The 22716-nt window shown below is 54.0% G+C and overlaps 8 protein-coding genes across 8 annotated transcripts; 3 read left to right on the forward strand and 5 right to left on the reverse strand.

Annotated features, from left to right (window-relative positions):
* Window positions 1-121: 121 nt before the first annotated feature.
* On the reverse strand, window positions 122-2080 carry CCMA1212_001141 (RNA exonuclease 3; the record flags this gene model as incomplete). Its single annotated transcript, XM_073698575.1, has 1 exon — window positions 122-2080. One exon carries the CDS (start codon window positions 2078-2080, stop codon window positions 122-124), a length of 1959 nt encoding a protein of 652 aa, XP_073563925.1.
* Window positions 2081-3373: 1293 nt separating this feature from the next.
* CCMA1212_001142 (Putative lipase) lies at window positions 3374-4840 on the forward strand (the record flags this gene model as incomplete). Its single annotated transcript, XM_073698576.1, has 3 exons — window positions 3374-3430; window positions 3546-3806; window positions 3878-4840. 3 exons carry the CDS (start codon window positions 3374-3376, stop codon window positions 4838-4840), a joined length of 1281 nt encoding a protein of 426 aa, XP_073563922.1.
* A 998-nt stretch (window positions 4841-5838) lies between these two features.
* On the forward strand, window positions 5839-6543 carry CCMA1212_001143 (Protein UPS1; the record flags this gene model as incomplete). The annotated part of the gene is made up of 1 exon (XM_073698577.1): window positions 5839-6543. The coding sequence occupies one exon, from the start codon at window positions 5839-5841 to the stop codon at window positions 6541-6543; it is 705 nt and encodes a 234-aa protein (XP_073563923.1).
* Window positions 6544-8523: 1980 nt separating this feature from the next.
* Window positions 8524-9295, reverse strand: CCMA1212_001144 (phosphotyrosine protein phosphatase; the record flags this gene model as incomplete). Its single annotated transcript, XM_073698578.1, has 3 exons — window positions 8524-8808; window positions 8896-8987; window positions 9064-9295. 3 exons carry the CDS (start codon window positions 9293-9295, stop codon window positions 8524-8526), a joined length of 609 nt encoding a protein of 202 aa, XP_073563928.1.
* Window positions 9296-10276: 981 nt separating this feature from the next.
* Window positions 10277-12715, reverse strand: CCMA1212_001145 (uncharacterized protein; the record flags this gene model as incomplete). Its single annotated transcript, XM_073698579.1, has 2 exons — window positions 10277-12345; window positions 12667-12715. 2 exons carry the CDS (start codon window positions 12713-12715, stop codon window positions 10277-10279), a joined length of 2118 nt encoding a protein of 705 aa, XP_073563929.1.
* Window positions 12716-14837: 2122 nt separating this feature from the next.
* On the forward strand, window positions 14838-16463 carry CCMA1212_001146 (Mitogen-activated protein kinase spm1; the record flags this gene model as incomplete). Its single annotated transcript, XM_073698580.1, has 5 exons — window positions 14838-14950; window positions 15106-15238; window positions 15322-15388; window positions 15479-15793; window positions 15850-16463. The coding sequence occupies 5 exons, from the start codon at window positions 14838-14840 to the stop codon at window positions 16461-16463; spliced, it is 1242 nt and encodes a 413-aa protein (XP_073563926.1).
* Window positions 16464-17535: 1072 nt separating this feature from the next.
* Window positions 17536-18363, reverse strand: CCMA1212_001147 (uncharacterized protein; the record flags this gene model as incomplete). The annotated part of the gene is made up of 2 exons (XM_073698581.1): window positions 17536-18188; window positions 18255-18363. 2 exons carry the CDS (start codon window positions 18361-18363, stop codon window positions 17536-17538), a joined length of 762 nt encoding a protein of 253 aa, XP_073563527.1.
* A 3349-nt stretch (window positions 18364-21712) lies between these two features.
* On the reverse strand, window positions 21713-22648 carry CCMA1212_001148 (uncharacterized protein; the record flags this gene model as incomplete). Its single annotated transcript, XM_073698582.1, has 2 exons — window positions 21713-21802; window positions 21905-22648. 2 exons carry the CDS (start codon window positions 22646-22648, stop codon window positions 21713-21715), a joined length of 834 nt encoding a protein of 277 aa, XP_073563337.1.
* Between the last annotated feature and the right edge of the window lie 68 nt (window positions 22649-22716).

Here is a 22716-nt window from a genome sequence, read left to right on the forward strand (position 1 = left end):
CTCTGCAAAATTATGGTTGAGCTACGTAAATCAAAGCCTGCGTAAACATGGAAGCAAGGTATCCGATGCCATCGACACCCATTCCCAAAATAGGGGGTATTCTCAACTCATCCCATGAAATTCACTGACCGCTCTCGATAAACGCCTCCGTCAAACCCCCCTTCTCCCCCTCAGGAGGCGCAATCTCGCCCTCCACAACCCGCCAGCCCTTCCTCTTCATGTCGTTCCACACATCCATAACCCTCAACCGGACCAGCTCCCCCGCCGCCCTCGCATCCTCGCCAGAGTCGTGCCCCAGCATCTTGGGCCCCGTGTCCTGCTGGATCTTGCGGTTCATGTGGACGCTCATGAGCCGCTTCAGGCCGAAGCGGTACGGCAGGCCCATCTTGTGCGGGTACAGCAGGACGGAGTCGACGACGGTCGGGTGCACGACGCGGACGGCGTTGAGGTCGTTTTCCAGGCCGTGGCCGATGAGGGGCGTCGACGGCGCTATCAGTGAGAAGAGCAGGTCCCGGGCGACCTCGGGGGAGGACACGATCTTGAGCTTCTTCTTCTTAGGCTTCAGCTCGCCGTCTTCGCTCCCCTCTTCGCCTTGCTTAGAGGGCGTGAGATCGTCGTTGACGGACCAGGGCTCGGCTGAAGCGAGATCCTCGGGCCAGACGCCGGAAAAGCGGGAGTTGAGATCCAGGATTTCGCCCAGCGGCTGGACCAGGACGTCCAGCAGGTCTTCTCCCGTAGGCCACGAGGTGGCAGTCAGGCGTACCAGTTCGAGCCCGTAAACGGTGTAGCACATTTCGCAGTCGAAGCAGACCGCCCTATCGGTCGGCGCAAGGGGGTTCTCGGGCGTCTCTGCAAAGTTGAGGACGGCCGCCAGTCGCTTCGCGTCGGTCGCTTTGAAGACGTGGTGGTCGTGGGTGAAGCAGCCAGCCGATTCACCCACTTCCTGGCCGCAGCAGTGGTATCGTTTGGGCACTCGGGTTTTGTCTCCGGGCAACTTGTCTGGGACGTAGGTCTTGCCCCAGTGGAACTTGCATGGTCCTCCTGTTGTCAAGGCGCCATCCTCCTCTCTGCGCCCGGGGAAGACCTGGAACCGTTGCTGGCAGCGGTCGCACTTTTCCCATCCCTTTGAGGCTTCTAGCCCCTCCTGAGCAGATTTGATCTGTTCCAGAGTCGGAACGGCAGGGACATAGCCATGGTTTACCAGATTGTCGAGCGGCGTGAGTATTCGCCTCAACAACTGCACTTCCTGCGCGTGGGTGAGGCCAGTCTCAATCTTTCTGGGCTCTCCGTCGAACATGTCGTCTTTACGAAGCTTCTGTTGAGCGTCTTGTGTCTCTTTGGTCCTGCTTTCTCTCCACTGAGCCGTGGTCATGCGCTTATATTGCATGACCTTGTTCTTCATCACATTGGAGTACACGGCCGGCTTTTCAATGGCGCATGCTTGCTCCTCATCGAGGGCTCGACTAATGAGATCCTGGTCTGAGAGAAGGAGCTTCTTCTCTTGGTCCTTGACAGTCTTTTTCAATTCGTCATTGAGGCGCTTGAACTCCTGGTGAACAAGCCGAAGGAGCTTCAGGCGAATCTCATGGCTGGCTGGTGAGCTCTTGAGCAGTCGAGGGTTGAGCGACTCAGCCTTCTTTGGTTTCGCCGGTGCAGCTGTCTTTGAGGCAGAAGGACTGCTGGGCTTGACGGCCGGCTGCCGGCTCTTTATAGCTGGGGAGGATGCTGTGCTTGGATTTGCAGTTTGACTTGAAGCCGTAGACTTTCTCCTTATCGGAGGCGGAGAAATGGGACGCGTGGCGCTCTGCAACATCGCAGTTTGCTTCTTTGGTTCCTCGAATTGCTTCTCTGAGGCTACACCAGCCTGGGTTTGCGATGGAGGAGGATCGCTTGCGTTGTCGACCTTTATGCGCTTGCTTGGGCGAGGCTGATCTGGTTGCGACAGGCGCCCATCCTGTGTCAAGTCGCCAATGCTGCCTTGGTCGACTTTGGCCTTGTCCTTTTCGTGCCCGAAGATGCACTGGAAGGCGGTGCATCTGTTGCCTGCCGGGCAGGGAATGTGCTTGAGGGAGAGGCTCATCATGAGCCTGCGTGAGGTGAGAGCCTCGAGGGGGTAAAGTGAGAGGCGAGATGGAGGCGGAGGGGTTCTGCTGTGGTCGTACTAGGTGCAAGTCATGGGTATTGCTATTTGCGTGATTGTGTGCTCGTTCCTCTTTGGGAGCAGATGGCCAAGTGACGGGTTGAGCAAAGGATGTTGTTTGATAGAGCTGGGTTTCGGGTTCGGATTGTTTTTGATGACTTGAGGCATCAATGGCTGGATACACGAGGCGTCGATATTATGCAACCTTGGAAGCCTTGCCGGCGCTGCAGGGGGCGTGTCAGGGGGGCGCCGCGGCCGGTGTTTAGGCGTGAGGCTGCCGAGCCACAGGCATCAGGGAGCCACTGAGGGCGCTAAACAGCCGGGATGGGGCGGCGGATGGAGCCCGAAGCCTGGCATGAAGCATGGAAGCAGAACCGCTGAGGAGTCCCATGGAGAGTTGCCGTCTCTTCAAGGCAATGAAGACAAATGACCAGGAGGATGTGGGAGGCGTTGATTGGAATGGCGGCTTTTAGTTTTGGTGTTACAAGCTGTTACAAGGTGGCTGGCAAGCGGTGCGTTGATGGCGACTTTTCGGCTGGGTTTCAGGACACACTTCGTCACATGTCCACTTCTTCCCAAACAACCGCGTAGAAAGTGCCCGCTGTTGCTTGTGACGCGGCTGGGACATTCCTCCGCTATCATCACTTGTCGACAGCCGTTTGACTTGAAAGCAGAATGCGTTTTGACGATTGTAGGACAAGTTGCCTGTTCCCAAGCTTGCGACATCAAACACCATGCAAAGGCGCAGCTAATCTTGCAGTTATCTACGCAAGACACAACTTTGAGGTGTCGAGCATTACAGTATCCACGCGTAAAGTAGCACCACATGCCGTCAAATCCAGGCAACCCAGCCATCCACCTGCGACGGCCTCCTGATAAGCAAAAGAGACCTACTAGTAATAGCAATCAATCCTTCCACCATCCAATTCCTCAGGCGGACTTTGCCATCCGCCCTTCATTTAGCAGGCACACGCGGCCTGCCTCCTGTGCGGAAATAGATTGGCTGTAGATTACGCTTTTTACTCAATCGGGCGCCCAACACCAACAAAAAAACGTGCACCATCTCCGCGATCCATTTTTCCCAACCTACGTAATGCGCCTCCCCATGTAAACCAGTAGATAAAGGGACCCTCCGCTGCCCCCCCTTTCGCCGACGAGTCTTGGATTTTGCCTCTCCCGCAGCCAATGTCTGCTCGCCTGGCCGGGTCGCGACTCCTCGGCAGAGCTTTCAGGATGGACTTCGCCGGCGGGAGCACCAAGGCGGACCACCTCTGCGTCCTGGTGCACGGAGTGAGTTGATGATGCCAGACGTCTGCCTTATCTGTGTTGCGCGCGTCATCGAGCTAACGTGACGGGTGGTGACAAGCTATGGGGCAACCCGAACCACATGAACAACATCGCAAAGACCCTACGAGCCCAGCACTCGCCCGACGAACTCTACCTCCTCCTGGCCAAGCGAAACAGCGGCAGCTTCACCTATGACGGCATCGAGCTCGGCGGCGAGCGCGTCTGCGCCGAGATCATAGAGGAGCTGCGGATGATTGAGAACAATGGCGGCAAGATCAAGAAGCTGAGCGTCGTGGGCTACTCTCTCGGCGGCCTGGTGTCGCGGTACGCGGTCGGTCTGCTGTACGCAAAGGGCATCCTGGACTCGGTCGAGTGCGTGGTAAGCACACACGCTTCTATTAGTACTCCTGGCCAACGCAAGAATCATCAATGGCTGATGCCCGAGAGCAGAACTTTGCGACCTTTGCTACGCCGCACCTCGGCGTGCGGACGCCCCTGAAGGGATGGCACAACCACATGTGGAATGTTCTAGGCGCGCGGACGCTGTCCATGTCGGGCAGCCAACTGTTCATCATCGACAAGTTTCGCGATACCGGCCGACCCCTGCTCTCCGTCATGGCCGATCCCCAGTCCATCTTCATGCTGGGGCTGCAAAAGTTTAGAAGGCATACGTTATACAGCAACATCGTCAACGACCGAAGCGCCGTTTATTACACGACTTGCATAGAAAAGACGGACCCATACAAGGACATTGACCGGATCAAGGTCAACTATCTGAAACAAGATGTGGAAGGCGTCCTGTTGGATGCGGCGCATCCCTTTTCTCCCCGACCCAAGATTCCCGCGCCAGTCACGTTGTCATCGCTTACCGAGACGGGCATCCGATGGATGAGGGGCATCCCGTTCATGATTACGGTGTCGGTCTTGGTGCCTATCGGCGTAGTGGCCTACCTTATCAATTCTGTTTTCCAAACCATACGGAGCACGAAGCGCATCCGGCTGCATGAGGGCGGCATGGCAGGCATCGACGTCGCCGAGTACAGGGTGCCGATCCTAATCAAGGAGCTTCGCGAAGAGGTCGAGCACGCCTACGAGGCACTGAACAGCTCGCAGAACCAGGAGTACCTGGCGGACGAGGACGAGGATGAAGAGACGGGCATGAATGCCGAAGACAGAAGCACAATGGCTCGGGAGAGGCGGCTCTCGATCCCGACACAGCCCACGCTGGCCCTGGCACCGTGCCAGTTCGAGATGATTCGGTCGCTGAATTCGCTCAAGTGGAGGAAGTATCCGGTCTGGATTCAGAATGATCGACACACGCACGCGGCCATCATTGTACGTTATGAGAAGAAGACGTTTGACGAGGGCTGGGTGGTTCTGAGACACTTTGCGGGCGAAGAGTTTTTGATGTAACCTGATGCTGGGGTCGCTGACGTGGGGGGTCTGGAGTTAGTCGGATATAGACATGATGACTCGCCGACGCATGTGTTCTGTTTTGGGGTTTCTCTTTGGTTGTTAATGCGGAAAGATGCCTGTACTGTAATTACGAGATGGCGCATACAAACGAGACGGTGGTGGATGGTGTGGTGTGAGTTGTCCGTTGCCGATGGAGGCAAGGGAAGACAACTAGCGTAGCATCCGACATGCGGTTAGCAAACAGGCTGCTGCAGCGCGATGGCTTTTTCTGATTGGCCGTCCAGAGCAGTTGAGGCCGTTGCCAATTGGCTGTTTGCCACTTTATCCGACGCCTGTGTGTGACCAATGCGACCTGTCATCATCATATGCCAAAAGCCACCAAACAAGCAAGGCAAGGCGAGGCTGTGCGTGTTTGCGGGGTAGTATTGCTGTAGTACTATCGCTGTAGTATTGTTAGTGTACTTGTAAATAGCAGTTGAGTTGCGTCGAGCTCAGGGTCAAGCTCACGTCGACGGCTGGCGGGTCACGTGCAGCTGCAACCCCGGATTCAGGCCATGCCACGCTTCCCCTCACCGGTGGCCAATCACCAGCCCCGCCGCCGGCCGGCTTCCCAGAAGGCCCAAGCCGGCAAAAAAGTCGATGCTCGTGCCACTGCCCGTCGCCGTCAGTCGATTTCCTCTCCCCTCTCGCCAGAGGCCTTGGATCGCCTTATGATCGCGTCCTGTTGCTGCGCATTGATTTCTTCTCTTCTTTTCTTCTTCCTCGTATCAACGATTGCCTCCTCTGCGGACTTGCGCGGAACATGCGGATGCCGGCTTAGCAGGCACTTTGACGGACACCCAGGGAGAGCCGACAGAAAAAAGCCTTGTTTTTATTGTTCCAAGCATCAATCTGACGTCCTGAACCGCTGAGCCTCTGGAGTTTCCGCCAGCCATTCGATACCGATTTCTTCTCTTCTCTTCTCTTTCAATTGCCACTCTGTAACAACATCCACCATGGTCCTCACGCACTCCACCAACCACACCTACTCGCACCCCTTCCCGACCGTCACCCTCGCCTACTTCCTCCGCTACTCGTCCCCTCAGCTCAACCCCTTCGCCGCCCACGTCCTCAGCACCGACACCATCTCCAGCCATGTCGACCCGGAGACCCAGCGCCTCTACACGACGCGGATCCACCTCAAGAAGAGCCGCATGCCCAGCGCAGTCTACAAGCTGCTGCCCGCCAGCGTCTCGGGTGGCAACTCCAGCGAGAAGGCCTCGTACATTCTCGAGACCAGCGTCGTGGACATCAAAGAAGGCTGGATGAAGACGGAGAGCCGCAACCTCAACTTCACCGGCGTGCTCTCCGTCGTGGAGAAGCAGCACTTCAAGGTCCCCAGCTCCGCCGAGGCCGTGGCCAGGAACGAGACCGACGTCAACTCGAGCGTCATGTTCAGGTCCCGGCTCGGCGACAAGATCAGAGGCAAGATTGGCCAGGCCCAGGAGAGCAGCGGCTGGCTGCCCGGGTTCCTCGGCGGGCTCGGCGCAAAGGGCATCCAGCGCAGCATCGAGAGCCTCGCCTCCACCAAGACCATTGACCAGCTCAGCAAGAGCCGCGACGGCATGCGGCTCGTCCTCGAGCGGCTGCGCAACGGCGGCGTCATTGGCGTCCTGGAGAAGCTCCGCCAGGAGCGCCAGAGACAGGCCGCGGCCCTGTAACAAAACCGACGTGTACCAACAGAAGAAAAAAAAAAAAAACAAATGGGCGAAACCGAGCGGTGTGCCGGACTGAATGGACCGCCGCCATGGGAAACGACGTCGCCCACACGCAACACCAGCCCTCATGATGACGGACTTTGTACCCCTACATGTATATTACCCCTCTCTTTCCTTTTCTCTTAGCAAGGCGCTGTGCTGTTTTATTCTCCCAAGGCGTTGTATCATTTTTATGGGCATCATGAGGGCCGCGGAATTGGCCAACGGGGAAAGGAGTGCTGTTGCCGGTGTTGCGGAGGAAATCCATGCGGACAAGGACAAGGTCACGCAGTAGGGAGAACGTGTGACATCCCCTCTCTTGCTTTGAGTCGAGACTCGGGAATAGCAATTCAAAATCGTTAAAATTGTCTACATTGCTATCTTGTGACGTGACCTTGAATAGTCGTATGCATAAGTCCATGTCGGGGTATCTGTAAATGAATTGCACTTGGGAAACCGGGCATAGCATCCTATGTGAGACGAGCTTGCAAGGTCGATTGTTAGACAAAGAGTTTGGATTAAATTGAAGCAACACAGACCGCCTCGTGCTAGGACGGCGATCTGGGTGATCAGTCCGGCTGTAAAGCGGGAGATCTCCAGGAGGCTTCGCGGTTGCCGGGCTGTCGGGTGGCGATGTCGTTGATTGGAGATGTGCCTGAATTGTAATACATGGCCTTTGATACGACTGACACTGGCTCATTCTCAGTGTATGTTGCTCCTTCGTGGTGCAGTAGACTTGGCCTCTCCTTGTTCTTCATTGCTCTATGCAATTGCTCACTTCGCTCTTTTTTTTTTTTCTCTTCCGGACGATAATTGCCTACACTCATGTGTAGACGTTCGTTATTTCCTCAAGGTGTCATGCATGAAGTTGAACTATGGACCTACCACTTTCAGTATTGTAAGAGCATGCGATTTGAACCATGGGTTATTGTTAACTCACGGGCAATGTTCAACTTTCTCCTACGCTGCTCTCCGATAGCCTATGCCATTCAAAGCAGGCACAGCTAACCGACGTGAAGCCCATCTCCAAGCTCCCCATCATCCCCTTTCCTTTGTTCATGGTAAATATAAAAACAGCTATTAGTGATATGCCCTGCTACATATTGATCTTCATTCGAAGAAGGCGGCTCGAAAAAAAACATTGACGATTCCTGCAACAGGCGGAAGACAACGATATCGCGTACATCCTCCCCCAATTCGTCCTCTTTCAATCATCTCCATACCTTAGAGGAGAGACAGACTGCTGAATGATGTGTGTAACTCTGGAAATGGATACTGGCTCATTTCAGTCACGGTGTATATCTGTAGTACCCCGTTAGCTGTCTCGCCGTTCCGTCAAAAAAGCTCGGACGACCATGCGGCCTCATCCAAGCCCAATGACGTCGGCGTGCTCGCGCCCACGACTCCGGCCCAACCCTGATGCCCCGGTGCGGCGCGGCACGTAGAAGGCGGGATCTTTGCAATTAGATATGCTGCGGAGGCTTGGCAGACGGGGATGAAGAACAGGGAGATATCGATAGAGTTGAAAGGCGCGTGACAGTGACGGCTTTGGATCTGATGTTGCTAGTTTCACAAGATCCCGTGCTTGGTAGCTTTTGGGGTTTGTGTTCATATTCCTCGGTTCCAGTCCACTTCTTACAATGAGATCTAAATATGAAGTCAAACCCCGTTCGATGCCGTTGCTTTGTCAAACCATTCTATATTCCAGTCAAGGCCATATGCTATCTACCCACCCTATATCCCCAAGAAATGCTCTATACTCTAGACCATGATCTAAGGCATATAAATCTGCTGATGTCTTGCATCTGGGGAAGGACAAACAATAGTGTGCGTGTGAGCGTTAGGGTATCAAATCCCGCCCCTGTTTCCATCTACTCCGATATGTCATCAAATAAAAAGCAAAAAAAAATCGTCATCTTGGTTGCTGGCTGACACCCCTTTTCTTCATTCTTCTTCCTTTTTCAAGGCCCCCCCTTGTTCGTCGACCAGCTCCTGCAGAAAGTTCTTGGCAAAGCGAGAGCACTGCTCAAAGGCCTTGTCGAAGCCATCCTGGCCGCCGTAATAGGGGTCGGCGACCACTTCCGGCTTCTTGGTGCCGCTGTATTCGCCAAACAGCATCACCTTTGCCTTGGAGTCCTTGTTCTCGCGCTTGAGGCGCTCGAGGTCGGAGAGGTTGGAGAGGTCCATCGCAAAGATGTAGTCGAACTTTTCAAAGTCGCTTCTCGTAATCTAGGCGCAAATCATCCGTCAGCCGATATTCCAGTAGGCAAGGCCCTTCGTTCAGGGAGTGTCGTGAACCGAGGGCCGGCAACTTACCCGTCGCGCATCATGGTCGTAGTCGAAAATGTCATGCTTCTCGAGCGTCTCCATCGTTCGCGAATCTGGCGGATCGCCGGCATGATACGCAGCTACACCATGTCAAGGTCAGTGTCTCCGTCCCATCATCACGTCTGTATCCATAGCCGGCCTTGTGCGTCTACTCACCCGTTCCGCAAGAGTCAATCTCGCCAATCTTGTCCTTGTACTCCGGCTGCTGCGCCAAGTGTCGAAAGATGCCCTCCGCCATCGTCGACCGGCAAATGTTGCCCAGGCACACGAAGAGCACGGAAACGGGCTGGCCGGGTAGCCGTGTCATGCTGGGCATGCTGCTGTGTCGCTTGTTGGCTTTTTGTTGCGCGGCAAAGGACGCTGTCCGGTTTGGTCGCACGGGAAACATTGGCGGCTGAAGTCGTCGGTCGTCTGTCCGCTCGGATCGTGGAAATTCAAGGTTAAAGGAGACGGAAGAAACTCGATTACGTCGAAGAAGAAGAAAATGAAGGAGAATAAAGCAAAAAAAGGGAGCGTTTGCGAGCGAGGGGGTTGTCAAGGGGAGGATGAAAGTTGGAGATTCGAGCCTCTTAATAATGCGGCATGAGGCCCCAAAGCAAGCATGGCAAAGCAGCAGGAACGATCGAATCCATCGCCTTCTCCGTCGAGTCCGTTGCCATAAAATGACGATGCCCCCACATTAAGCTGAATTGGCGCGGGCGGGCGCCGGGCTTGAAATTACCGAGCATTAACCCTTGTGCCTGAGATTGCCTCCTTTTAGTCGATCTACATGCCGTTCAGCACGATTTACGCTGTGTTTCTTTGTACTCTCATAGCACACGTACTATTCTCAACTGCCAGTCCAGCTCCTGTATTTTGTGATGCCTAGTTAAACAAGGCTGATGACGGCTTCCACGGTTTATTTATGGATCGAGCTGCGATTAGCCCTTGTCTGATGGCGACGTGCCGCTCCGGGATGCGGGTCCGGGAGTGGCTGCTGGAATCCGACAAGGCAATGCAGAAGTTATGTGTCTGCTGCATCTCTGGGAAGAGCGTTACATAAGGAAAGAAAAGGATCATTATTTCAAATTGCATTCCGAAGTAGCTAGTTTAGTTGATTGAAAAAGAAAATGGGGAAAGGAAAGGGGAAAAGCAAAGGCAGAAACTTGATCGTCTATGAACGGATGCGCGGAGACATCAGGGAATCAGGCAAAGTCCAGCGTTCCGCGTCGTCTTTCCCTCCGGCAACCAACGAAAGAGCTCAAAGAATATAAGTAAAGTGAGAAGCGACAAACAGACCACAGATAAAAGAAAAGATAGGGAAGCAGAAGAAAGGGCTACTACCGCCGTCGCCAATCTGCCCGCAACCTTGCTTTCTCAGGTACTCTCCTCATTCTGAGCTACTCTCCTTCTTTGAGCTACTCTCCCAATCCGAGGTGTCCTCTTCATACAAGCTACCCTCTTGAGTCGTTGAGGCAGCCGTAGACGAATTGTCATCCTCCAAAAACCTTGACAGCTTGCCCCTCCAGCTATTCGGGGTCTTCCCCCAGACTTCACTGAGCACTCTTATGACTTCATCGCCGAGAATCTTTGTCTGCTCCCAGGGACGGCAGTGGCGGCTCCTTTGCAGTGCCGACTGGATACTTTGTGCCCGTAGGTATACTCTTGCTACTTTCTCGAGACATTGCGGCATGAAATGAGTCGTCCATAAGCCAGGCACAAGCTTTTCCGGGGTTCGCAGTCCAAGCATTCTTCCCAATTTCAGAGGCAAATCGATGCTGAGATAATCATCATCCAGCGGAAGCGACTTAGACGCCTGCCATATCCCAAACTCCCTGAGCAATTGCATCGCGTCTGCTTCCTCTTGGTCAAAGGCCTTCTCAATTGTTTCTCTTAGCTTGAATCTGGGCTGATGCTTGACCTGCCGCAGGCCCTCTTGATGCGCCCAGTGTGCAACCCCAAGTCGCGCCTCGGCCCATGCCTCCAATATTTCATCATATTTGGTGAAGACGGGTACATAACCCGGTCCAGCAGATGCTGAAGGCATGACGCCGACGGTGACTCTTGACGTGGACTTATCAGACTGTGTGACATCTGGGCCACAATGCTTTTTGCGAGGCCGTCCCGCCAACGGAACTTCCGAACCTGCTGGTTCCATATACTGTCTTTTGTGTGTCTTATTGAAGACATTGTCAGGACCCTCTGAGTCCCTGAATAGTTCCCCTGGAGGGATGAACAGGCTGTCCCTGGCGTGTCTGGGTAACGCCACGGTGGTGTACTTGGATGTGCGCCGAATGGACTGCATTCTTGCTGGTCTTTCATCCTTTGAGTTGTCGGGTCGCACGTAACTGCCGAGTCCAAGATATTGAACATCTGGTAGACCCGTGAGGGCAAGTGGCGCCTTTTCTGGGCGTCTGGCCATGGGCCCGAACATGGGCGGCATCCTGCTGCCCGGCATGTAGCACGGCATAATCTCGAGCCGGTAAGTTGCGTCCATAAGAGGGATTCGGCTTTTTGCCTTGGCGATGAGTGAGTATACTCGGCCCTGGTCGATGCTCTCCGGATCAATGCCAATAGCCTCCTTGTCCATATCCGACTTGATAGCCTGCGACATGAAGCGAAACGGGTGTGGAAACTCGGAGAGGCCCATCAATTCCGTCCACTTGAGCCAATGCGGGTATAATATCAAGCAGACCGCAAGAGGTATGTCCGGCACTGGCGGCACCGCACTCTGGTCTTTGCGCTTCTCGAAGAACCGTTCTAGGGATAGGGTCCTATGTCCCGTGATATCTGCCCACAGGTGGCAGCCAAGGAGCAAGGTCCGCAGAGGAAGAATATCGTTTGGGAACAGCGCGGCAAAATCCTTCAAAATACTGAGCAACTCATCCGGGTAGTCCATGGCCTCTACGAGTGCGGCTTGATGGCGATATCCTGAAAGCACGCCGTCTTTATCTTGCCGAACCAACAGGGTAGTATCGCAGGCAATTTGTGATAATGGTCGGTTTGCTTTGCACGGGTAACACCAATTGTCTTCCAAGGTGTGTCTTAGATCTTTTCCTGGTATCAAAAGGGGACGAACATCAGGATCATCGTAGACGAAGGGGGCCAACGAGTTTCCGACCTTCAGATCCTGGACAAACGTTGAAACATGGCGAAAATACTCGCTACTTTCGGTGTAGAGAAGAACATTCTCCAAAGAATGTCCAGTCAGCAGCTTCCTGAGCACGTTCATGTTGGCACACGACGTCATTGCGAAATGTGGGATGAATCCATCTGCTACAACCGAGGATGCAGAATCACAACTGAAAGTCAAATCCTTCAGGTCAAAGGAATTGTTCAAGTCACTTGACTGGTTTGCTTCGTTTGAAGCGACCACTTTGGGGGAGTTGGGGTCAATGGCATCTTTGGCTGCTCTGGCAAAGACAGGACCCTGCATGCACGAGTCGAAACCGATGTATGCTGCAGTGATGAATCTCTGCCCTCGAGTCTTCTTTCATTTCAACTCGGCATGTAGCTTGGTCGGGCTCTCTGCCATTTGGCCGGATGGCCTTTGAGAATCGGTGTGCGAATACCCATCCAGCAAATGCCTGCATCGTCCCATCACCATGAACTCGATTATATCATGGTCTTGAACGGTCTCCTGGGGTAGTCTTTGGACGAGCGATCCTTTGTGCGTGGTGTTCAGCTGGAGCACCGCGCTCAGATGCATTGCATCGGGAGAAAGCATCACAGAATCCCCTCCATCTGGCTTCTTGCGGAGAGAACAGCCTTTCCACATACCACCACCCGGTGGGTCAACAGGGACGACCCAATGGTTGCCGCTGCTCATTGTGGCCACTCGTGAGATGACATTTATTCCATTTTATTCTCCTAAAATAAGAGATGGCCGAGATATCTTGAGATTGAGAGCAATAGCAACAATCCTAAACGAAACATGATGCGTCAGCCATCTCTAGAGCGAGTAGCAGTCGCAAGCGGGAACAACTTAGTGATTCGAAGGCTCGTACAATTTCTTGGAAGCTTTTGGCAGCAGGAGTAGAGCCTTTGAAGGTGTGGAAGATGCAGGGCGCCAGTTGTGCAAAAGGATACGTCGTTGCAGAAAGTGGTGGAGGCCGTTGGAGGCTTTCGAGTAGGTTGTGAGGGAGGAAAGAAGATTAGGAAGTAGAGGAAGAGAGCCGAGGAGAATAAATAGACGAGAAAACGGGAGTCATGTCTCGTTTTTTCAGGCAGATAAAGATGCAAGGGCACCATCTATGTAGGTGCTGCTCCGGGTTGAGGAGCGAGATACATCCTTCTCAGGCGATCCGTGTAGGATGATCGAAGCACCTCGCACTTCCTTGGCAAGCATCAGCTCCAAGCACGTCCCTTGTGCATTGGCAGACTCATGGAGATTGCATTCAATCTTGCCAGTCACCGCTTTGAAAGTCTGTAAAGGAGCCTCTATCTTGAAGAGTGCCGCCCTTCCCGCCCAGCGTTATCGAGGTAGGTCGATTATCCCAGATGGAAGCCCACAGCTTTCGAATATACAAGGCAGTAAAGTAACTGAAATACACATTTTACGACGAGATATCTGGCTATAGAAGGCACATTCTGAGAGCTTCTTCTAGTCGGCATGTCTCCAGAATCTACCTTTTTCGACTGCAAGACCCAATATCCAAGCGACGGTATATCAAAGACTTATAGCGTGCTATCGAAGACGTCTCGTTGCTCCATCTCATGAATTGCTTCACTGGTTGTGGCCCATTTGAAATGTGATCAATCTCGAGGGTCCAAGACGGTAAAATCTGGTGTTCAGCTGTTCTCGTGGAATACTTTTAAGGTATCTGACGATCAATGCTGTGCGTCTCTGCCCACCCCGCTCTCTGGTGAGAATTCCTTCGAATAGCCAGACTGCCATATCATGATGAGATTCAAGGCAAAAACCCACGATGAGCACGAATTATATCTTTCTGTGGTCTTTTTTTTTTTTGGTTGTCGCCTTACATTAAGCTGCGGCTTGCCATTGACAGATGCGGTTGAATAAAGTCAAACCGCCATGGCTGACCTTGACTGCTTGTGCCTTACCGAGATGACTGATCCGGAAAAGCATGTGACACGGCTCCTTCACAAACGTTCTCGACGGAGACTGGGTCGCCGAAAGATTTGATGGTGATATCAAGTAGGTACTCTGCAGGTAAGCAGCCCAAGAGAAGCGCATCACGCCAAAGGAGCCCTCCGTCCCCAGCGAACAACGCCAAGGCACCCCTAGAACGGGGAAGCCGTCGACGGGCTGTCCCCAATTGCGCGCGGCTAGAGTGCCGGGACTCGCTCCATCACATCTTGGGGTAAGACGCGATTGGCTGCGGCCGGAGATGCTCAGCCCAGCTGCGGAGGCCAAAGAGAAGTCGAGGCGTTGGCTCTGTCTTGTCTGCGGCCGTACCCACCGTCCGCTAGCCCGTCCTTTGCGCCGTCGGGAGCAGCCAACCACGTCGCTGGGATGGCGGATGAAGAAGTTCTGGCGCGAGAACAACAAGGTGTGTTTCGAGTCCTGTACTAAGTGGCCGCGTTGCCCAATTCTCCTGGACTACTTTTCCTTGTTACTCCTTTCTTCTCCTTCTTCTTCTCTTCTTCCCCATCATCATCATTCTCACGTTCTCTCCTTTTCTCTCTTTGAAACATAACCAGATCCAGCACAGCTCTTTGCCTGCGCCGTGCGACCCAGTCGACGCTTCAGCCTGCCGTCCATCGTTTCAGCCGTCCGGCCTCTCCCTCGCTTCCATTTTCTTTGTTGCGCCAGCTAGCATCGTCCAGCCCCCTGTAGCACCAGCACAGCGCTGAAGCAGCCCCCCTACAAGCACCGAAACCCACAGCGGCTCGCCAGCTGGGACAACATAAACCCCTCTCCTCCCCCCCACACGAGAAATCTGGGACATTGAATCTTCACGCAACAACTCGACACCCTCAGCGCAGCCATGGCGGATCTCCAGGGACGAAAGGTATTCAAGGTCTTTAACCAGGACTTTGTGGTGGACGAGCGCTACACCGTCACCAAGGAGCTGGGCCAGGGCGCCTACGGCATTGTCTGGTGAGTCCCAACTCGGGCGCTATTCGAGTCATAGCTTCAACGGCATTTGCACACCCCGCTTGCTGCCACTGTTCGAACCCCCCCGCCGCCACGATACCAAGCAAACGAACCGTCACGGCTTGCTTCACTTGCTAACGACCGGCTCCCGACAACAGCGCGGCAGTCAACAACCAGACGAACGAGGGCGTCGCCATCAAAAAGGTCACCAATGTCTTCAGCAAGAAGATCCTCGCCAAGCGCGCCCTGCGCGAGATCAAGCTGCTGCAGCACTTTCGCGGCCACCGCAACGTGAGTGACCGAGGACTCTGCTGCTGCTGCTGCTGCTGCTGCTGCTGCCTGGTAAAGAGGCTGACTCTTACGGGACCATGCAGATCACATGCCTCTATGACATGGACATTCCGCGACCCGACAACTTCAACGAGACGTACCTCTACGAAGGTCAGTACGAGCCGAGCGCCCCGCGCGGGACCGATCCCTGGGGAAATAGGGGGTAGAACCGCGATGGACCGCAGGCTGACGATTCTTCAGAGTTGATGGAGTGCGACTTGGCGGCCATTATCCGCTCTGGCCAGCCTTTGACAGACGCCCACTTCCAGTCCTTCATCTACCAGATCCTGTGCGGTCTCAAGTACATCCACTCCGCCAACGTCCTCCACCGAGACCTGAAGCCCGGCAACCTGCTCGTCAACGCCGACTGCGAGCTGAAGATTTGCGACTTTGGCCTTGCCCGTGGCTTCTCCGTCGACCCGGAGGAGAATGCCGGGTACATGACGGAGTACGTCGCCACGAGGTGGTACCGTGCGCCCGAGATTATGCTGAGCTTCCAGAGCTACACCAAAGCCAGTACGTGCGATTGCTCGAAGCCATTCTTCCAACTCATTAGGACTAACGCTCCGCAGTTGACGTGTGGTCTGTCGGCTGCATTCTCGCCGAGCTCCTGGGTGGCCGCCCGTTCTTCAAGGGTCGAGACTATGTCGACCAACTTAACCAGATTCTGCACATTCTCGGAACCCCCAACGAAGAAACACTCCGCCGCATCGGCTCCCCGCGCGCGCAGGAATACGTGCGCAACCTGCCGTTCATGCCCAAGAAGCCCTTCCCCGCCCTCTTCCCCGACGCCAACCCCGACGCCCTCGACCTCCTCGACAAGATGCTCGCCTTTGACCCCTCACAGCGCATCAGCGTCGAGCAGGCGCTCGAGCACCCGTATCTGCACATCTGGCACGATGCGTCCGACGAGCCCGACTGCCCCACGACGTTCAACTTTGACTTTGAAGTCGTCGAGGACGTTGGCGAGATGCGAAAGATGATCCTGGACGAGGTGCTGCGTTTCCGACAGCTTGTGCGCACGGCTCCCGCGTCGGGCAACCAGGGCGCGGCCCAGCAGATTCAGGTCCCGCTGCCGTCAGCCGGTGGCCAGTGGACGGCGGAGGACCCGCGACCGCAGGAGTACATGGGACAGCCCAACGGGCTTGAGCAGGAGCTCCAAGCGGGCATGGACATTCGGAGGTAGATCCGTTTACAGCGCGAAATGCTGGGGTTGAAGCGGTCTGATTGCTCTTGTGCGTATACATTGAATGGCGCCTTACTTTACAACGGCATGCAAGAGCACCGAAAGAGGCGAATCGACAAGACAAATGGAGTTTTGCTGTATTGGAAAGTTCCTGGCGCTGGATATCGCATGGCAGAAGCGAGTCAAGTTTGGATGAAGCCAAGGAAAGGAAAGATAAAGACTACAAAGGACTGCTGTATACAATACACTCTACAAGGCGCATGCGAGTATGATTTGCTGAATATCAAGACATGCCTTTTTTTTTTTTTTTTTTTTCTGTTTGCTCTTCGATGTTCCGTTAGTCGTCTGGTTCCTGTTGTGAGATGTGGCGAGGCTCACACCCACGCCTTGCAAGGTAGCAGACGGATGTCACCCTAGATTCTAGTAGCGAATCGAGCCGCAAACCGGGAAGAGCGAATCAGCCCATCTCGTTCGTCTGAATCCAGCGTGCTGACCTCCTATGGGAATAGGGAACCCTTTAAGATATTACGGGTTTGATGCGTAAGAGCTAAGCTGGCCTGAGAAGAACGCCTCACGACAAGTCGCTCGCATGAAGTACGCGGAAGCAGCTGTGAGATTTTAGAACTCAAGATGAACATGGGGGTTATCAAAGACAGCTGTGTTTACGAATCGGCGGATCGACTGAGTGACGTGGGTTGTCAACCGATTATGCAATGACATGTATTTTTGGAAGTCTTCTTAATAGGAGAAAGGTTTGTAAGACGACAAGATGGAAATACCTGAGTAATTCTTTTTTTGAGATTGAAAGAAGAAAAAACGCCAGAGGAACCTATTCTATGCGCCGAGTAAAGAATCAAAAATACAACTGCCTTCCTGCCTGCCCAAAAGTCCATGTGAAACCCAATCCCCCGTGCCATGAAAACGTAACCCAAAGTGTGTATGCTGAACCGAGTCCTTTATATAAACCCTTTTCAACAAGCTCGTCTAAAAGAATCCCCCTTATCAAGACCAAACAAACATTAATAGTGAAGAAAAAGAAAGACCCAAACAAAGAAAAGGAGAAGTAACCAGTCTATGCCTTGGGTCCATAGAACCAATACTGCGCAGCATAGCTCGTGCTGTCCTGACCCGCTGCCTTCCCACACCCATGGGAATTCCCTCCCGCCGTCTCAACGCGATACACAAGCGTCGCGCCCCTCGAGCCCTGATTCCCATCAAGCGCAAGCCAGGCCACGGCCCCCGTCCCCGCAGGACCGGGATCGGCGCTCCCCGGCGCCGGAACGGACGCCTTCTTCGCCGCGACGACGTTGAACTTGCCCCTCGCGAGAATAAACGTCGGGGCGCCGTCCGTGTTGAAAAAGTGGTGGCCCAAGAACGGCAGCTTGCCGACTTCCTCGCCGAGATCGAGCGGCGCGGCACGAGTGAACGGTCGGATGAGGGAGGCCCCCGGGCCCTCGGAGGAGACGCGGCCGGCGAGGGAGTCGTTGAAGTTGAGGGGTATGGCGTGGTGGTTGAGCGCAAAGGCGGGGAGCTGGTTGAACTTTTCGAGGGAGAGGGCGTTGGGGCCCGAGTCGGGGTAGAGGAGGCTGATGTCGTAGAACATGGCGAGGGCGCCGGTGGAGGCTGGGGAGGCGCCGACGGAGGGGCAGGTGTAGTTTTGGATGCCGAGGCCGAGGGCGATGGCTTTGAGCTCGAGGTTTGAGGGGACGGGGGGCAGTTCGGTGGCTGGGAAGATTGTTAGTTGGGGGTTTGATTTGTAGGTAGAGAGTGTTGAGGTTGGAGAGGACTTACCACCGCCGGTTGTGGGCAGGACGGGATCGGGCATGGGGGCTCGGCATGTGACGGGGGAGGCGTAGCTCAGGGCCGCCGAAGCGAGCACGAGGAGAGACTGGGCGAGCATCTTTGTGATGACGATGGTGATGACACTGGTGGTGATGGGTATTGAAGGTGTGATCCCAGGTGAAGAGAGGGTAAAGGTGAGAGAAAGAAGAGGAAAGGATTGTTATATAGATGGGAGCTGACTACCTCGATCCGGACAGCTGCAAAGGTGGGAAGCTCGCCGACAGTTATAAGCTGAGATGGGAAAAGGCTACAGGTACATGTAAGCTAAGCCCATGCACAGGCACACACCGGCAGGGCTAAAAAAAGAGAAGTCCCAATGGAAATAGAAGTGCGAGCTAGTCCCGAGGCCTACAAGCACACCTCGTGGGTAACGCAATGCCGGGATCACAAGGTGGATGGTGGTCGAGGAGCAGGCCGGGCAGGGGTCTCCGCTTGGGCGCTTAGAGCGGCGGGATGCAGGACTTCCGTGTGTGTACTACGAGGTTTTGAATTAGTTGGCGATGGATGAGGTTGGGTCTTGTTGCGAGATATGGATGAGGGTTCTGGAAATCTTTTTGGGAATGACGGAGGATGACGGTGATGACAGATGTTGTGGATTCATCCCTTGTTGTTGTTGTTGGTCTTTTGCGCCATGGCCTCGAAGCGAGGGAACGCAAGCGAGGAAGCGAAGCGAGAGAGAGAGAGACCAGCTGTCGAAAATGTCTTGAGACAACTGGCAAGCCCATCATCTGAGACGGCGTTGGGCTGAGATGAGATTCAGCAAGGGCAGGCCGGAAACTCGGATCCCAAGAGCTCCCAATTGATTCCAAGGGAACTTTGCGGAGCCATTATTGTCGTACATGCGAGTAAGAGGCAGGCATCCAATCTGTGTGGCTGGCTGGATGGATAGACAAGGTGGGCCAATTCTCTGGATTCTCGCCTGTATGTGTCTTCTCGTGGCTGTTCGGCTGGTTGCATCCGGATCAACATCCCAGCCTTTTCCCCCCCTGCTTTGGACTCTTTGCTTTACTGAAGATTGCGATGAGACTCCATGCGGGAACATGCAGCCAAAGGATTGAACTTTAGTTGGTCACGATGTTACTACCTACTCCTTGGTTCTTGGTGGTTGTTGTTGTTGTCGTACAATCGGTGAGTCGCCTTCGTCAACCGACGAGTTCCAGGGCGTTTTTGACCCTTGATTCGCCGAGTTTTACACGCAGTGGCACGCGAGGGAGTGAGAATTACCGGGTTATACAGATGGGACAACTTGTTTACAGATTCCAAGACTCTTGGCGGCGGCAAAAAAAAAAAAAAACAGATTGCTTCCGTTTACTGATGGCGCTCAGACTATTTCCTGCCAGCTCTTGGAAGCACCTGATTCTGCAATGAGGCAGTGAGAGTATGTATGTACCTGTTGGTCTAGAGTGGTTCATGAGAAACTTCATGGCTTTAAACGTCATGAGCGGCGTGTCATCCGGATACCGGACCAGCTTTCCCCGACGGGACAATGAGGAGGTGCTTGGGAACAGACTGCTGAGTGGCTTCAGCCCAGTTCGATTGCTTCCCTGTTTTTGTCGAGAAGGCGAAGATTAAGGTCGTAGTCATCATTTTCAGCTCATCACTCTTCTTTCGCACAACAAGTACTTGCATCTACAGAAACAGCCGCGACATCTCCCACGCCGCGGATACCTTAGTACCAAGAAACAAAAACCCCTCGACGCTTAAAGCCGGGAAACCCTTGGATAGAACGGCACGAAACAAAACGGATTCCCCGCCAAACGTCGCGCTTAGCAGCTCGCAGGGCTTAGCAGGGGAGCGGATCCCGCGCGACAAGGTCTTTCTTCCTTTCATTCTTCCTAGTGTTTTCCGTCTAGGCTGAAAGAGAGCAAGTGTCCTGATTCCAAGAGAGAGCGTGGCGTGGGTGAAGCTTGGGGCAGCGGAAAGATGGGTTCCCGTAGCACCGCCACATGGTTTCGGGGGGGGGGGGTGCCTGGACGGGGGGCTTCTTGTGTCTTTTCTCCTTCTTGGTGTCATGGAGACGAAGAACAGAAGATGCCTTCAATTTTGGAATCAGCGTGACTGAGATCCGGAGTGTTCCTGTAGGACTGTAATCATACGCATGTGAGCGTGTGGTTGCACCGAACCTCTTTGGTGCTCAGTATAATCTCTTTTCTCTTGCTCTCCGTGTCTAGGTAACAGCAGCACAGACCTCGAATCCATCCAATCCCTCTCCCACTTGGCATCTTCATCTACCACAGATACTACTATCCTTCATTCCAACCCGCACAGTCACATCCCACTCTTCGACAACTCGCTCGGACCCGATGCCGCGCTACTTACAACTCAATAATGGACCCCAACCCATTCTTGCGCAGCCCATCTATTTATAGACGCTCCATTTCGACATGGGGCTTTCGGCGGCTTACAGTAAGGATGTATACAAGCGCCTCTAGGCTGGAAGCGGACGGACGGTCTCGTAGCCGGTCAGATTAACGAGCGACGCCGGGCTGTTTCTGTAGAGAAATTATACCTGGTAGTGATATGAAATTGCGTTGTTACATTGCAGTATCCCGGGCCGGAGTATGTGTAGATTGTTTCTTGGCTGCTTTGCGGCTTGGTGTTGCGTGCATGTATTGATTTTGCAGACAGAGCGCCTCTGCTCTGGGCCGTCTGAGGGATGAACGATCTAATGAGTTCATTTCATTGTCTAGGATGAAGCTAGTGTCAATGGTTCATCCTTCTGATCCTTTCAACTTGAGCGGACATGGTTCGTGTAATTGCATTGCTTTGGCGATCCTCGACTTTGCTTCTACCTCTGAACTCTGTTTATTTTACGACGACTCGATGGTCTCAGCACTGTCAGGTGAATCTGAGGCAAATGTTGGGTTGGGTCAGTCACCACAGAGGACTTGTGGCTCCGAGTCTGCCTTGACCAAGCGTGGCCATGTCCTTGAGACCGCCGGCGGCTATTGAGTCCTCATCTTCGTAACTATGTGCTCTCTGGGCTGAATTGTGGTCACATCAAGCATGATTTGGCCTCACGGACGCTCAGTTCGATCCTCGAGTTGGTTGACGTCGTTGGTCAGCCATGAATGTCATCAGTCGGTGCTGTAAGACTGTGGGCATATGCATGTCATTGACGGAGCAGCCAACACGCGCAACGGCGCTGCTAGCTTCTATTTGAGCCAGGGGAGTACTACCCAACTCCTTTGAAGGATCATGGTTCGTCAACACCGCTGCCACGTAACAATAACCTGCATGCATATGTAGGTAGGATCGATGGCTCAAGTGGCAAAGACCAGTCTGAACGTGTCAACTCGCTCAATAATGATTTCAGAGATTGTTTTATCGTCCTCTTGCTAGATAAAGAGCCAGAGGCCCGTGTGTATTGGCCTCTTCCTTTGCTATAAAGGGAGCTTGTGATGCCTTCATGTAGCTTCCTGGAGTGTTCCATTTCTTCTCTCCCGGGCTGTGCATATGCTGCCCTGGCGGAACCCATCGCGACGACCAAAGGCCGGCTAAATGAGACGTCAGTTTCGACAAGCTATAAGAATGGAGGCGGTTGCCGAGCCTGAAGTCGTCATTTGTGCTTCGAGGATCGATGTTCAGCTGTCACATACCTCGCCATCATGTCGGCCACATGGGCACTTCTGACCGAACCAAGGGCTCCATGTATGACTTGAAAGCTGTTTGCGAGGAATCCTAAACGTGGCTGCCGGACTACTGGTGTTATTGCTCTCCAACTCGGCTCGCCTTGCATTCGCCGCCATTTTCTTGTGAGGCCCTGCTTGCAACTCTGGCACTCTAGGGTATCTATTCCAAGTACTGCCCTCGTCCAGCTCGGCGGTGCCCATCAACGGATGTGAGCTTTGGTCTGGGTTTCCCCATTGTCCAAATCCAACAGGAGCTCTCTGAGGGACGGTCAAAGGGACGTGGGCGTTTGCGTATGGATGGTTGTTTGATATCGCCTCATAGCGTAGGCCGCCGTTCCCGTACATGTGTTGAGAGGGCAACTCTAGCATGGAAGCATGCGGTGTCCCCGGCTCTGGCGAATAGCTCCGGATTGTATCAGAATCTGAATCTGATTTCCGGCAGCTGAAGCCATATACGCAGAGCCCTATCGCAACGACCACCACGAGCACCCCCAAGGCGATGCCGGATTCCAGGCCAATCTTGGCTTGGGAGTTGAGGCCGCTGCTGTTGGTTTGTCTCGGCGCTTCATCCGCTGTAGTCGGAAGCGGCGTATACGAAGTGTCTGTAGAAAGTAACGTCTGAGTTGCGAGCGTTGTCTGTTGCGCTGTTGTTTTGAACAGAGTTGTGTATTGCTGTGGTGAGCTGCTTGTGGGATCTAGGACAAGTAGCATCGCTGCGGCGTTTTGGCTAAGGCCATGGGATCTGTCTCAGACGAGGAAACACATGGCTACCATGGTAG

The sequence above is a fragment of the Trichoderma ghanense genome, assembly GCF_004382785.1.
Source record: "Trichoderma ghanense strain CCMA-1212 chromosome Unknown scaffold_0, whole genome shotgun sequence".
Lineage (NCBI taxonomy): Eukaryota > Fungi > Ascomycota > Sordariomycetes > Hypocreales > Hypocreaceae > Trichoderma > Trichoderma ghanense.